Source organism: Chiloscyllium plagiosum, unplaced genomic scaffold, assembly GCF_037043375.1.
Source record: "Chiloscyllium plagiosum isolate Xiang-an unplaced genomic scaffold, Cpla_swu_hap1 HiC_scaffold_10, whole genome shotgun sequence".
Taxonomy (NCBI): domain Eukaryota; kingdom Metazoa; phylum Chordata; class Chondrichthyes; order Orectolobiformes; family Hemiscylliidae; genus Chiloscyllium; species Chiloscyllium plagiosum.
The window spans coordinates 72,945,588-72,961,861 of record NW_028270148.1 but is presented as its reverse complement, the minus strand read 5'-3'; the positions used below and the strand labels follow the sequence as shown (position 1 = coordinate 72,961,861).

The window sequence follows — 16,274 nt, the reverse complement described above, 5'->3', positions numbered from 1 at the left end:
CCCTCCAAACCCTTCCTACTCATATACCCATCCAGGTGCCTTTTAAATGTTGCAATTGTACTAGCCTCCACCACTTCCTCTGGCAACTCATTCCATACACGTACCACCCTGTGTGAAAAAGTTGCCCCTTAAGTCTCTTTTATATCTTTTCCCTCTCACCCTAAACCTATACCCTCTAGTTCTGGACTCTCCCATGACAGGGAAAAGACTTTGCCTATTTATCCTATCCATGCCCCTCATAATTTTGTAAACCTTTATAAGGTCACCCCTCAGCCTCCGATGCTCCAGGGAAAACAGCTTAAATAGCTCAAATCCTCTCATCTTGGCAACATCCTTGTAAATCTTTTTTGAATTCTTTCAAGTTTCACAACATCTTTCCGATAGGAAGGAGACCAGAACAGCATACAATATTCCAACAGTGGCCGAACCAATGTCCTGTACAGCCGCAACATGACCTCTCAACTCCTGTACTCAATAATCTGACCAATAAAGGTCATAGGTCTCCAATCATCATCCATGCCAAATGTACAATTTAGCAACTGTGCAGTTTTAATGTCAGCTTCCAAATGTAAGTTTGAAGCATATTATTTTAACAAAATTGTTATTACATTCACAATTGCCTCCGAGCTTGGATTATTTCACATGCTTTCTAAAAAACCTTGGTATTTCACTATCCTATCTACCTGTGACTCCACCTTCAAGGAGCTTTGAACCTGCACTCCAAGGTCTCCATTCAGCAACACTCCCGAGGACCTTACCATTAATTGTATAAGTCCTGCTAAGATTTGCTTTCCCAAAATGCAGCGCCTTGCATTTACTTGAGTTATCTCTATCTGCCACTTCTCAGCCCACTGGCCCATCTGATCAAGACACCTGTTGTAATCTGAGGTAACCTTCTTCGCTGTCCACTACACCTCCAATTTTGGTATCATCTGCAAAATTACTAACTATACCTCTTATGCTCACATCCAAATCATTTATGTAAATGATGAAAAGTAGTGGACCCAGGACTGATCCTTGTGGCACTCCACTGGTCACAGGCCTCCAGTCTGAAAAACTACCCTCCACCACCACCCTCTGTCTTCTACCTTTGAGCCAGTTCTGTAACCAAATGGCTAGTTCTCCCTGTATTCCATGAGATCTAACCTTGCTAACCAGTCTCCCATGGGAACCTTGTTGAATGCCTTACTGAAGTCCATGTTTTCTGTGACTGCTAAAAAAACATAATTGACATGATAATCATAGTTTTCATTTTCCTGAAAGTGCTCCATTCTTCAATGTTACTGTAGTTGTTGTTACTACAGATTATCTACCTCATTTATAAATATTCTTCTATAAAAGTTAAAATTACGACAAGCTTTGTTGTGCAGTAGCATACACCAAAGCATTTCAGAAAGCATGTGAAATAATCTAAGCTAGGAGGCAATTATGTATGTAGTAACAATTTTGCTAAAATAACATGCTTCAAACTTGTTCAAATGAGGGCTGGATACATTTGGAAGCTGACATTAAAACTGCACAGTTGCTAAATTGTACATTTGGCATGGATGATGATTGGAGACCTATGACATCATTCAACACTAGTGATACTTTCATTATTTAAAAGCAACATTACATTTGGAGGCATTTTTAAATATTTTTCTTTCATTTAATTATTATATTTCAGAACTTGACTTCAAACAGTGCTTTGACATGATCTTACCTGTGCTGCTGTTCAAAGATCCACACTCTGGGAGAGCGGGGAATAAAAAAACATCTAGCCGAATCCAGAGAGTGACTTGACACTCACTGTGTTTTTAAACTTAAGAAATGGAAAACCCGAGGTGGAAAGCAAAGCAAATGTCACAAAATCAACTTTAAAAGAGCAATAAACAGAAATACAGATGCTTCTCAATACTTCCTCCTTGCCTTCAAACATCATTGTCCACCAATAGGAAATGGTTTGAGGGCAGATAACATCAAATGTATAAGCTTCCCCCTTTTGTCACCATGCATAATGTTCATAAAGATGATTCGCACTACACAACATTGTTATAGAAGCAACTGCAGTATGACACAAACATCATTTTGTGTTTCAAAATTACTTTTAGATTATATATATGGATGAAGCCTGCTGTAGGTTCACTTAAGCTGCAGTAATAAGTTGCCTTTTTTGGAAGAGATCATTTGTCTTTTTTTCTGCAAGAAGTACAATTCTCCTCCTGTCACATTATAATTTTATTCATAGCTCAAAGACTATACCAATGGAGCTGACAAAGCTTGAATGCAGCTTTGACAGTAATGGGTGCTTTCAGATGATAATGGTACATAAAATTACATAGCACTCAGTGGTAGCATTACTGTTGAGAAACTGGCACACAGCTGCAATTCATTAAGCCACATTTTACTTAGGATCCCAAGGTTACAAAACAGCACCAAAAATGGATTCTTCCTCTAGCGCCTTAAACTCCTAATTTCACTTCTGAAGATGCACTCACTTAAATGAACTATGATCTTACTACGTCTCCAATGACAAAGAATTATATACTTGCAGAAAGTGGACCACATCCAATTTTTTAAAATTGTTAATGAAAACACAACTTCTTACTGGATAGCCGGTATTGGAGCTGCTTAAGGATTCTGCGCCACACGAACAACTTGCAACTCGAAATTAAATGCCTGTCTTGCTGTTTTTCTATTGCCATTTACTCATCCTGCATTTTGTTTTAAGGCATGAACAGGCTGCTGAATAAAATTTTACTGCAGTGGGTGGTAGCTCTTAAGGAAATCTTAGGATTATGTAGCATCACATTTTGAGCCAAAGGGATAAAATCCTGATCAACCTGTTCAAAGATGCTATGACACACCGCTGGAGCAGGTGGGACTTGAAACTGGATCTCTGGGCTCAGTGAACAGTAAACAACTGCTGTGCCACTAGCACCCTAAAGCTGAGAGAATGAAGGGAGAATATTTAAATAAGTTATAAGCTGCATCACTAGAGTGACACCAGCTGCAGCAATTCTTCATATTTGAAGCAGGATATGGAGTTCAAATAGTACGGCTTCCTCCTTAAATGGTCAAAACTGGGTCAAAGCAAACAGGAAATGTAAATATTTTCACAGCCTTAGTACAATGTTCAACCACAGATCACAATGAAATTGTTTACTAATTTGAAGTGCAACTTGGAGTTTTACTTTTAAAGCTCAAATAAAACTTCAGTTTCAAAGCTGCATTCTCTTAAATTCAAATTCAAGTTATAAAAATTAGGAATTCTTACAAACACAGGAATCAATTTGTTTTTAGACATAAATATAGGAAGATTGTCAAAACAAAAGCGATTACTTTTTTGATATGCAGATTACGATTCACCATCGATTCTCTACAACATCTTGTCCGTGCTTTATCTACCTTTCACATCACGATAACATGTTGCTTGCAGTAAGCTTGCCAAGATCTAGGCTTCTATGTTCATGAAACAGAAATGCTATTTTGTCAAGGATGACCTATTTTGGGTAAAATGTTAAATTAAAATCCTAGATTAGATTAGATTACTTACAGTGTGGAAACAGGCCCTTCGGCCCAACAAGTCCACACCGACCCGCCGAAGCACAACTCACCCAGACCCATTCCCCTACATTTACCCCTGCACCTAACACTATGGGCAATTTAGCATGGCCAATTCACCTGACCTGTGGGAGGAAACCGGAGCACCCGGAGGAAACCCACGCAGACACGGGGAGGATGTGCAAACTCCACACAGTGGAGGCAGGAATTGAACCCAGGTCTCTGGTGCTGTGAGGCAACAGTGCTAACCACTGTGCCACCGTGCCGCCCACAATCTGTCTACGCTAATAGTTCCACTGCTTGTTAAAGATTTCATGACACTATTTCAAGCAGAGCAAAAGGCCTCCCGAGTCTTTAGTGAATATTATTCTACAATGTACTTAACCAAAAAAGTTGCCAATCACTTATGGGCTATTTTATGGGTTTTTGTAGTACCTAAAATAACTGCAATTTTATCCAAATAATTAAATAGCAATTCTCTTCATGTGAAATTCTTTTAGATTTATGAAGGGCTTTGAAGTGTTGCATACAATGCAATTTCTTTGTTAGGAGGCGTAATGATGAATACTCTACGTTTGAAATATCCTTTGAACAAATGGATCACTTTTCCGATGAAAAAAAATTATGGAACATTTTTGTTAGCCCAACTCCATTCAGGAAGCCATCTGAATGCTCTGGTGGGCATCAGTTCCAGAATGAAAGCCTGATGAATTAGTGAAAATACTGTGTTCTTTACATGAGACACACAATGACTCACCACTAGAATCAATGATGAGCTTCAAATTGATCTGACAGCACTGTAACTGAACTTGCATCTCAGCTCACTGATTCTGAACGGTATTTAATCAGCCAGCTTCAATCACAGACACCAGTAACTAAAAACATAAATTTCTGGAAATACACAGCAAGCACTTTGAATATTGTGAGAAAAAGGAGTGATTAATTTGGTGCATCACATGATTGGAGTACTTTAAACAAAGCATTGACAGCCAAAAAGTTAACAGCTGGATAGGGAAATGATAGGTTGAGTGACTCACTGTGTACTTTCTGCAATAATTGAGTTTTTTTTTAGTTTGAGTTGTGTAATTTTCTTGTGACAAACTTGGTTTGTAAAACATTTCCACCAGAACAGTTAACCGAAATGTATTGGGGGATTTTTATTGTGAAATTTTTAACGAATATTTGGGTTATTTCTGCATTTTGCCACACCTATTTCTGCAAATTTCAACAGCACTTTGAATGCATTTATTCACTGCATCAAGACACATCAGTTTAATGCAGAATGTCAGTACAATGAACCTTCAAGGGGCTGAAAGGGAGCAGAAAACATGGGCTAATTCTCTCTCATATCGCATTTTTTTTATAGAGACTCAAAATTAATTTTGAATTTTGAGAATGTGCATGTGGATTGCATTGTTTTTAATAACAATTGTCATAGTTAACCGAAGATAGCCTTTCAAAATATTTGAATAGATTATTCTGCAGGCACATAATTTCTGGTCCTAGTTTTGATTACTAATTATTCAAAACAAAAAAGTAAAATACACAATTTATTTCAATAAGGATGTAAGAGATTGACACACTAAATTTCGTATTATTTAGCATGACACTCTGACCATAACTACTTAGCCAATTTCACAAAATATATATCAGCACTGAGCCAAATAAATGTTGCTTGTACAACTAAAAGTTAAATCTGAACAATGCAAAAAACATTAACAAATGGTTACTTTCAAATAGATTGGGATGAAATGCTACTCAGGCTGTACTTGCACAGCAAGTTTCCAGTTTCTGTTCGGTTCTAATCTACAATGGTCTGCTGAAGGGAGCTCTTGGGGATTATATTCACCAAGGAGTGAGGAGAAAGAGATGCAGAGGGAGTGTTATCAACTTTTACATAACTCTTGGACTATCTTGTTTCTGAAATATGCCGAGTTAACAAAGTGCAAGTCAGTCTAAACATTCTGGATCATTTGGTGGAGGAAACTAAACAGCCACAATCCCTTATTGATTGTGAGTGGCCAAGGGCTCTTAAAACCAAGATTGGATACAATACCCTCCATGGTGGAATAGCCTGAAACCCAAAGTTTTAAATATTGGTCACTTAGTTGAGATACTGAAGGCCTTCCAACTGTACTACTTTAAAGAATAAAAGCCTTCTCACATGGGAAAATGGAAAAGAGAAAGGAGCGATTAAAACTACAACATGCATCTAAACAGATTAGAGTTACTAACATTTCAATCCTTTCAACGGAAAACTAAGAATAAACACATGAGAAAGAATACTCTCATAAGCAAATCTAATGCTTTTGCAAACATATTTCGAAGTGAAGGCATCTAAATGTTAAGTTTTGAAAACCGCTGGAGTCAAAACGAAATTGAAATGTTAGACCGGTATTAAACAACAGAAATGAGTTAGGTTGATTATTTTTAATGGATTTCAACATGGAAATAAAACATTAAGCCTTTCATTGTTGTTTTCTTGGAACCTCATTAAGAGCGACCTAAAATTCACAACGTCTACACCAATATTTCTGTCTTAGTATATACTATATATTCTGTCATTCTAATTATTTACTTCTGATATTTACCAAAGCCAAGGAAAGCAACGTACCAGCCTATGAAAAACTTAAATGCTGATTCTATCTTATGTAGAGTTCTGTTCAGAAATGTAGCTCACGCGGTAGTTTACAAAGCACTAACAGAGTGTCAGCACTTACCTTTAAAAATGATTCAGTATTTTCATCCTGATACAATGACTCCACAAAGTCTGTTGGGATACTTCTTGTCAGAGCTGGCACATCTGGCACACTAGTGAAATCTGAAATTTACAAAAATTTAACCATTTTCTTTGTAAAACAGTGTGTAAAGCTCTCTTGTTGTAGTGTTATTACTGATTCAATTCAAAGCTACAATGTCCTGTTGAATTCCAATTTAAAAATACTTTTCACTTGCAATTCAGAATACAATATCAACTAAGTCACATTTAGAGGTAGACTTTTAAGAATTTTTTAAAAAACGTGAAGTTAGATGATACATGTCACAGGGCTTTTGAAAGAAAAAATAAAAGAACAAATCGTTCATTTACTCAGATGCAAGGCGACAAACACATCAATTGTTCAATGTATTGCCATAGACCTACCTGGCTGTAAATGACACCAAGAATCTAGTGAAAACACTAATCAGTAACTAAACTCAGAAATATCATAAACAGAAACCTGCAATCAGACAACAATCTAAACATTTGAACTTTTCCTTGGTTTCTTTTTCAAAGAGACAGCCAGAAACTGCTAATACCATCCTGCTTCAAGGGTGCTGGATTAATTATTTTTCTGACATTGTGCTAAATACTAAGTAATTACTCTGCAATACTTGCTTCTGCACCCAATTCAAAATTTATTTCTCTGCAGCATTTGATACTTATCATAAAATTCATTTCAGCAACTACCTCCTAAATCTGACTGAAATTTACTTGAGAGATATCTTACACTGCAAATGTCTCGCATCCAATGCCAGCAGATGTCAGGGTTTTGAGTTGGTTAAACAGCAGGAACATTGGAGATGCGTCATTTAGGCTTCACTCCCATTTGTGGCAAATTAGATATTTTAATCCATTCTGCTATACAATTACTCTAGTCAGAACTTTTAAAATGCTTATGTTGCTAAAGGGAAACATCCTATTGCATTGATAAACTATTAGAAAGAGAAGGGTTTTCAGAAGTTATGTGCACTTTCTTGGAAAAATCATTAATAGTATGAGTAACAGTATAACTACATTTCTGCTGCTCACACATTACTGTTTGCAATGATTCAGTTATTATAGTGTATGAACAGTCAAAGATAGTGCCCAAAGAGTTATAAAATATAGAAAAGATAAGTATTTTTACATTTCAACTCCAGTACCGTTTACTTACTGAGGTACACTGCCATACATGAATTTTCTGAGCAGGATAACATTTTTACTCATAACATAATAAAGTATTTTGTTTTGATGAAAGCCCCTTTACTCCAGTTCCAAGACAGAACAGCTCCAGTCAGCATTAGATCTACACTTAATATCAATGTTGCACCATCTTATTTACTTATGTGTAAATACACTTGAGAGAGTAATCAAATATTATAATGTGGTGCTTAATTCAGTTATATAAAGGATAGTTAAATCCCTAAAGAACTATAAACAATTTGAGGGAAATTTAGATAAGTTTAAAATTGGATCAGATGTAAACTTTATATGATTAAAAAAGTTGCAGTTGATTCATTTTACTGGAAGAGTGCTATGTGCCATGCCCTGAAGATATAAAAAGGCAAAGCAAGTCTGAGGCTACACATTTGTAAACCTATTAAGATTTTATCCAAAGGCAGTGGCAACAATTTTATATGAGCTAATTGGCCTTTGGGCAAACTGCTACTTGGGTAAATAACAAGATACATTCATACACCTCCTTTAACAGAGCAAAGCATCCTAACATGCTTCACAAAAACATTAAACAAATATACTGTCACACAAAAGAGATATGAGGTTGACTTGACAAGACCTTTGTGAAAGTTTTAAGCAACATCTTATAGTAATGAATAAAGTCGATTGCAAAACGAAAATGCGAAAATTGGCAAATATGAGAACAGCGTAACAAAACTGGAGAACTGTACTTGCTAGATTACTCAAAACAACAGTTACAGAATAATCAATCTAACTTTGTTGTTGGGAGAAACTTTAAGCAAGGGTGGACTGGGGTTTGCTGAGATACCTGGGATGCCAATGTCTGAATCACAATGGTCTGGGCCACTTCTATGCCCATAACAAAATGTTGGTCAGTCTTCAGAGAGTGTGCCAATTAGAGATCCAATTAAATTTGGCAAGTGTACCAGGGAATCAACAGCCCAATGAAAGAATCCACAGCAATGTGTAGCCATCAGCACCATCAGAACATGTATCAATGTAGGTAGAGGTACGCCCTGAAGACCTGCCACAGGATTTTGAAAGCTATATCTGTGGCCCTCTGATACCCATGGCTCTGCCTAGTGGGGGCATAATAAAAGAGAGAAGCTCCAGGGAATTACATATTTCAGCCTTAGCAGTGGGAGCTATTTGCTGTCATGAAGATTCTGACAATATCACCAATTGCAACTCCAAAGTAGGCACTTAATTAGGCCCAATTAATGGTCCACCTCTGCCAGACGCTGCTGGTCAGACTCTGGCTCAGGAAAGAGCATTCAGAAGAGGGATTGCACTACAGATTTGGCCCAAAGTGAGATTGTCTAATTTGCCCTGGTCCCAAATCCAAAAATTGTTTCACAGGACTGAGAAAATTCAGCTCAATAATCAGAGCAAAATTGATACCTTTGAGTCATAGAGATGTACAGCATGGAAACAGACCCTTCGGTCCAATCCATCCATGCCGACCAGATATCCCAACCCAATCAAGTCCCACCTGCCAGCACCCAGCCCATATCCCTCCAAACCCTTCCTATTCATATACCCATCCAAATGCCTTTTAAATTTTGCAATTGTACCAGCCTCCACCACTTCCTCTGGCAGCTCATTCTATACACTTATCACCCTCTGCGTGAAAAAGCTGCCCCGTAGGTCTCTCTTATATCTTTCCCCTCTCACCCTAAACCTATGCCCTCTAGTTCTGGACTCCCTGACCCTAGGGAAAAGACTTTGCCTATTTACTCTATCAATGCCCCTCATAATTTTGTAAACCTCCATAAGGTCACCCCTCAGCCTCCGACGCTCCAGGGAAAACAGCCCCAGCCTGTTCAGCCTCTCCCTATGGCTCAACCCTGGCAACATCCTTGTAAATCTTTTCTGAACCCTTTCAAGTTTCATAACATCTTTCAGATAGGAAGGAGACCAGAATTGGACGCAATATTCCAACAGTGGCCTAACCAATGTCCTGTACAACTGCAACATGACCTCCCAACTCCTGTACTCAATACTCTGACCAATAAAGGAAACATACCAAATGCCTTCTTCACTATCCTATCTATCTGCGACTCCACTTTCAAGGAGCTATGAACCTGCACTCAAAGGTCTCTTTGTTTAGCAACACTCCCTAGGATCTTACCATTCAGTGTAAGAGTCCTGCTAAGATTTGCTTTCCCAAAATGCAGTACCTTGCATTTATCTGAATTAAACTCCATCTGCCACTTCTCAGTCCATTGGCCCATCTGGTCAATCTGAGATAACCATCTTCGCTGTCCACTACACCTCCAATTTTGGTGCCATCTTCAAACTTACTAACTGTACTTCTTATGCTCGCACCCAAATCATTTATGTAAATAATAAAAAGTAGAGGACCCAGCACCGATCCTTGTGCACTCCAGTGGTCACAGGCCTCCAGACTGAAAAACAACTCTCCACCACCACCCTCTGTCTTCTACCTTTGAGCCAGTTCTGTATCCAAGTGGCTAGTTCTCCCTGTATTCAGTGAGATCTAACCTTGCTAATCAGTCTCCCATGGGGAACCTTGATCAAATTAAGGGTCTTAAAAGATAATCTAAGAGACAAAAAGGTTGATTTAGACATAGTTGGGACAATGGATGACATTGAGTGATTAAAGAAAATCTAAAGTGCACGTTCAAGATAGATGAACATGATATACTATGACAGCAAATCTCCTGGTAAGAATAGGACTAGCAGCAGCAGCATGACAGGGAATTGCATATATTTTAGCCATAGTCATCCAGCGCTGCCTCAATTTAGAAATAGTCTCCTCTCTCTGAAAATTTGCAAAGTAAATCCGCATTTAAAAAGAAACCTGCCTATCTAAATTCTGTTGATGGGGTGGTTATTGGAAGCTATAATTAAGGAGGAACAACTGAGCAGAAAAGGCAACACAGATTTATTATGTTTGGGACAGGGATGACATTTCTAATAAAACTAATTGGAATTTGTTGAGCAAAACATTTAAGACATTTTTTAATAGCGTTCATTTGTTTTAATGCTGTTTGCAAGTTAGAAATTAGGGAATTTGCTCAAAAATGCAGTTTCCATTTCATTTTAAAATGCAAGGATACTACTGAGAGTGGGTAATGCCTTTTTGTGGCTAGTTGATGTTCGTGTGTCCTGGTGGCTAGTTTTCTGCCTGTTTGTCCAATGTAGTGTTTGTTACAGTTCTTGCAAGGTATCTTGTAAATGACATTAATTTTGCTTGTTGTCTGTATAAGGTCTTTCAAGTTCATTAGCTGCTGTTTTAATGTGTTGGTGGATTTGTGGGCTACCATGATGCCAAGGGGTCTGAGTAGCCTGGCAGTCATTTCCTAGATGTCTTTGATGTATAATACCCAAATCAGTAATACCCTTACTGGCATAAAACTCACTAAAGAGGAGAAAAAAAACAACAAACTGCCATTCCTAGATGTCACAGTATAGCGAACAGTTGATGGGAAACTTCAAACGAGCATCTACAGGAAAACAACACACACGGACCAAATACTGAACTACAGAAGCAATCATCCCAACATCCACAAACGAAGCTGCATTAGAACATTATTTCAAAGAGCCACCACACTGCAGCACAGAGGAACTACGCAGAGCAGAATAAGATCACCTATACTGTATATTCAAAAACAACAGATACCCAGAGAACACAATTCGCCAATTTCTCAGCAACAAACCTAAACAAGCAGACAAAAGACACCCAGAAAGTCTAGCCACTCTCCCCTACATCAAACACATCTCAGAAATGACTGCCAGACTACTCAGACCTCTTGGCATCATGGTAGCCCACAAACTCACCAGCACACTAAAACAGCAGCTAATGAACTTGAAAGATCCTCTACAAACAAGCAAAACTAATGTCATTTACAAAATACCTTGCAAGGACTGTAACAAACACTACATTGTCAAAACAGGCAGAAAATTAGCTACCAGAATACATGAACATCAACTAGCCACAAAAAGACATGACCCCCTCTTACTACTATCCTTACATATGGATGAGAAAGGACACCACTTCGACTGGGACAACACATCCATCCTAAGACGAGCCAAACAGAGACTGCATGAGAATTCCTAGAAGCATGGCATTCCAACCGGAACTCTGGGTCCCATTTACCATCCCCTGCAGAGAACAGGAAATGACATCGTAGGAAATTACATCACAAACCCAAACATATAAATAGAAAGCAGGCTACACCACCAGTGCTTCATCCGGAGGCTCACTGAAGATGCTACCTCGTATGGCGATGCAATGTCTGAAAACGAATCTTCCAGCTCAGCGAGCAAACCTACACCCAGAACCTCAACCTGAGCTACAAACCCTCTCAAAACCCATTAGGTGTAACCCTTCTTGAGGAGTGCTCTTGATTGAGTCAGGGTTGATTCCTGGCTTGCTGGTAATGATAGAGTTGGGGATATTCCAAACTAGGACGATGCAGATTGCATTAGAGTATAATCTTGCTGCTGATGGTCCATCGCATTTCGTGGATGCCTAGTCTTGAGCTATTAGAGTTAATCTATTCCATTCAGTTCACAATGCAGGACTTTGCTGCTACAAGGACTGTGTAATTGCCACACTTATCAATACCGTCATGGACAGATGCATCTGTGGCAGAAAGATTTGTGAGGAGGAGGTCAAGCATGTTTTTCTCTCTTGGTGGTTCCCACACCACTTGCTGAAGACCCAATCCAGCAGCTTTGTTCTTTGGTACTTGACCAGCTTGCTGCTGCCAAGCCACTCGTATTGGTTGAGATTTAAGTCCCCCCCTCACATAGCACATCCTGCACCCTTGCCTCCCCAACGTTTCCTCCAAATGTTGTTCAACATGGAGGACTATTGATTAAACAGCCAACAGGTGGTATGTGTTAATTAGCAAACATTGGGGTGGTGGCGGCAACATGGTGTTATCACTGACCTAGTAATCCGGAGACTCAAATGATGGTCAGGGTAGTTGAGCTCATATCCCCCCACAGTAGATGTATAATTTGAATTCAATAAACATGAAACCCGATGCCATGACACTTCATGGTGTCTACAGTCAATGTAAAGGTTTCCCAGGGTAATTTCCTTCTGACTGTATATCACTGTGCCACTTAGCCCCATTAGCTCAGTAGGACATACCTAAAAAAGGTGATGGTAGTGAATGGAACATTGTAAGGTATGATTCTGTAAGTATAACTATGCCATGATGATGCTTGACTGGTCTCCTAATTTTGGCACTAGACCCAGGGTGTCAGTAAGGAAGTATGGTCTGAGGGAGTTCACCAGAGCTGTGTTTGTTATTGCCGTTTGATAGAATCATAGAATCCCTACAAGTGTGGAAATAGGCCATCTGACCCAACAAGTCCACATCGACCCTCCGAAGAGTAACCCACCCTACCCTATTACTCTGCATTTAACCCTAACCTACACATCAATGAACACAATGCAGTTTAGCATGGCCAATTCACCTAACCTGCACATCTTTGGATTGTGGGAGGAAATTGGAGTACCTGGAGGAAACCCATGCAGACAGGGGGAGAATATGCAAACTCCAGACAGACAGTCACCAAGGCTGGAATCGAACCCAGGTCCCGAGCACTCTGAGGCAGTAGTGCCAACTGAGCCACTGTGCCAACCCTTTCCACCACCGTTTCTGGTGGTCCATCTTATTTTATTGCTTTTTGTAGACTTTCCAGTAGTTATTACATCTGAGTGGCTTGCTAAGCAATTTCAGAGGCAGTTAAGATTCAACCACATCGCTGTATGTCTGCAGTCACATGCAGACCAAATCAAGGACGGACGGTAGTTTTCTTCCCCAAAGGGCATTCGTGAACTAGATGGGATTTTTCTGACAAATGACACTTGTTTCATGATCAATAAAATTTAAATTCCAGATTTTTAATTGAATTCAAAATCCACCATCTGCATGAATAGGATACAAACCCAGATCCCCAGAGCATTAGCCAGTTCTCTGGATTACTCATCCAGCAATACTACTAACATGCCATCCCTTCCCTAAGGTGCCATTCCCTGTCCAATACAAAGATAAAGAGGAGGAAAAAAGGAATAATTTGTACCATGCTTGGATCATTTCTATTGCATGTTTAAAAATCTATGAATCTGTATTATAAAGGAATATAGATTGCCACTATTGTTGCAATCTGCAAACATCTAATACCCTATTTCAGAGAGAGATTTTACTGTTTGCTTGAATACTTTGGGTGTAAAATGATTAAAATTTCGATTCCACTGATGGAAGTGTAGATAACTCTTTAAAAATTATTATTATAATGTTCCCAACTTAGTTTCCTTACAGTGCTATACCGTCCCTGACACAGTTAACTTTATATAAGCTTCAAAAACGTCACTTCTTTCTCACAGAACGTATCTTTAACGCTTCAATCTGGGACTAATAAAACATCATTCTAGTTTAAATTACTTTTCTTTGGAACATTGCTTAGTACACTTTACTCTGTTGAAAGACTTCTTAGCACTTTGGAACTTGATGCATGCTTCTCTCTCAAACAACTTCTGAGCCCAGAGTAAATCAACCTGGATGCTTCTCTTCCCAAACACTCCAGGTAGTTTGTGAGGAAACCTGCTAACCTTCCTGACAACAAGCCAGGAATAGGAGAGTTGTGGGAACTGTGAGGGAGCAGCTCAGCTGAGTTTGAAGCTAAGTGAGAAAAACAAAGTGATGTAATAACTCCACAAAGGCTGGTATCACGTCACCAGGTCACTCTTTATTTACATGTGCATAGTACATGACATTGACCCAGTTAGCACAGAGCCAGCTGCAAGGGTGAGAAGAACCCTGTTTATATCTTTCAGCCAGGACTCCCTGATTGGACCAGGTTAACAGCCCCGGTTAAGGAGCTCATTCTATGAGGTCCACCTGGATGACTTCCTTCCAATCACTACAATAAGTGACAGCCCAGGAAAATTAATTTCGCTGAGATGAAATTGCTGTTAGGGACTGTCTACAAATTGCTGTAAATTAGAGAAGCATATATTTTTAAATAAGTAGCTACACTTTGATTTAACTGAGAATGTTTAGGCTAAGTAACCTAAGGAAAATAAAATCATACCTAAAGTAAGGTCTCCAGGGACATTAAGGAGGGATTTTGAATTGTCGCAGGAGTAGAATGTACTAACATAATTAGCTTATTACTCTGCCAAAAATTTCTCAGCTTGATACATGCTTCTCTCAAACAATTATGTTCTCTCCCTAAGCCCTCTTGGCAATTCCTTAGGAACTATGAATAACCATCTCACATTGAATTATGGGTATTGTAGCTCTTTTCTCAAAAGCCAAATGTCAACTTCAAACACACACAAACCCACACACTCAACCCAGAACTCTATCAAATGACACCAAAATACACACACTAATAAATTTCAACTTCATCATAATACTATTTCCTAGTTTCAATGTCTAACTGTTGAACACTCAATCCAAATACATTCAATTGTAAAAACAGCCTATTCAACCTCAAATATTGCCAGGTCACCAGGTTAGTTTATCTGTTGTTGATCTCATCCATACCTTTGTTAACTCTAGACCCAATTCCTCTGAGCACCTTCCTATATTGCATTCTCCATAAACCTGACCTTATTCTGACCTTTATAGGGGGTATTTGAACTCTCACCAATTCCCATTCACTTATCAACCCTTGTGATGGCTGTCCCATGTTCACTGCCAGTTTAATATTAACATTTTCATCCCTGTCTGCAAATCTCTCTATGGCTACATTCTTCCTCCATCTTGGTAACATTTGCTACCACTTAACTCCAACCAATCTTTGTGTGTCTCAGATTTGGACCTTTTACTCATCCCTGACTTAATAGTACCATTTCAGGTCAAAAAGACTCAACATCCCTATTAAACAATCAGTGGGGCAATAGGGAAAATAAATTGTTGAATGTTGACCTTTACTTCAGATAGAATGGAGTATAACAATAGGAACAACTTGTTAAAACTGTGTAAGTTACTAATCAGACCACAGCAGGAATACTTTGATCATTTTGGTTCCCTTAGGCAAAGAAAGACAAACTGGCACTGGAGAAAGTACAGCGATTCACTGAGTTGATTGCAAATATAAAGGCATTTTCTTGAGGGAAGGTTGTGTCACTTAGGTTTGTGCTCATTAGAGTTTAGAAAAAAATGGAGAAAGTGAGGTCTGCAGATGCTGGAGATCAAAGTTGAAACTTTATTGCTGGAACAGCACAGCAGGTCAGGCAGCATCCAGGGAACAGGAGATTCGACGTTTCGGGCACAGGCCCTTCTTCTCATTCCTGAAGAAGGGCCTGTGCCCGTAACGTCGAATCTCCTGTTCCCTGGATGCTGCCTGACCTGCTGTGCTGTTCCAGCAATAAAGTTTCAACTTTAGGAAAAAAATGAGTGATCTTATTGGAACATATAGGATTATCAGGAGGCTTGACATGGCAGACTCAAAGGTTGCTCCCCAATGGGGGGAGTCTGGGACTAGAGGGCATAATCTCAAAATAAAAGTGGTTGATTTGAAACAGAGATAAGAAAGACATTATTCTTGCAGAAAGTATCGATTTATGACTTTCTTTACTAAGGAGGGCTGTTGGGGCCGAGCTGTTAAGTATATGCAATCTAAAACAAATCATTAAGGAAATCAAGGGTTATGGAAATAAACTGGAGTTAAAGATTATCAGATCAGCCATGATCCCATTGAATGGTAGAGCAGAGTCAATGGGTTAAGTGGCCTACTTCTGCCCCTACGTCTTATTGTTTATGTCTCCACCTTCTTCAAGCCACTGTATATGGCACATATC

General features: G+C 39.0%; 1 protein-coding gene across 1 annotated transcript in view; it reads right to left on the bottom strand.

The window, feature by feature from the left end:
- Positions 1-16,274, bottom strand: part of tiam2b (TIAM Rac1 associated GEF 2b) — a 243,392-nt gene that overhangs the window by 93,248 nt on the left and 133,870 nt on the right. The window contains exon 12 of the mRNA XM_043696135.2: positions 6,264-6,364. Within this exon, the coding sequence (XP_043552070.2) occupies positions 6,264-6,364 (101 nt within the window). The remainder of the gene's footprint in view (positions 1-6,263; positions 6,365-16,274) is intronic.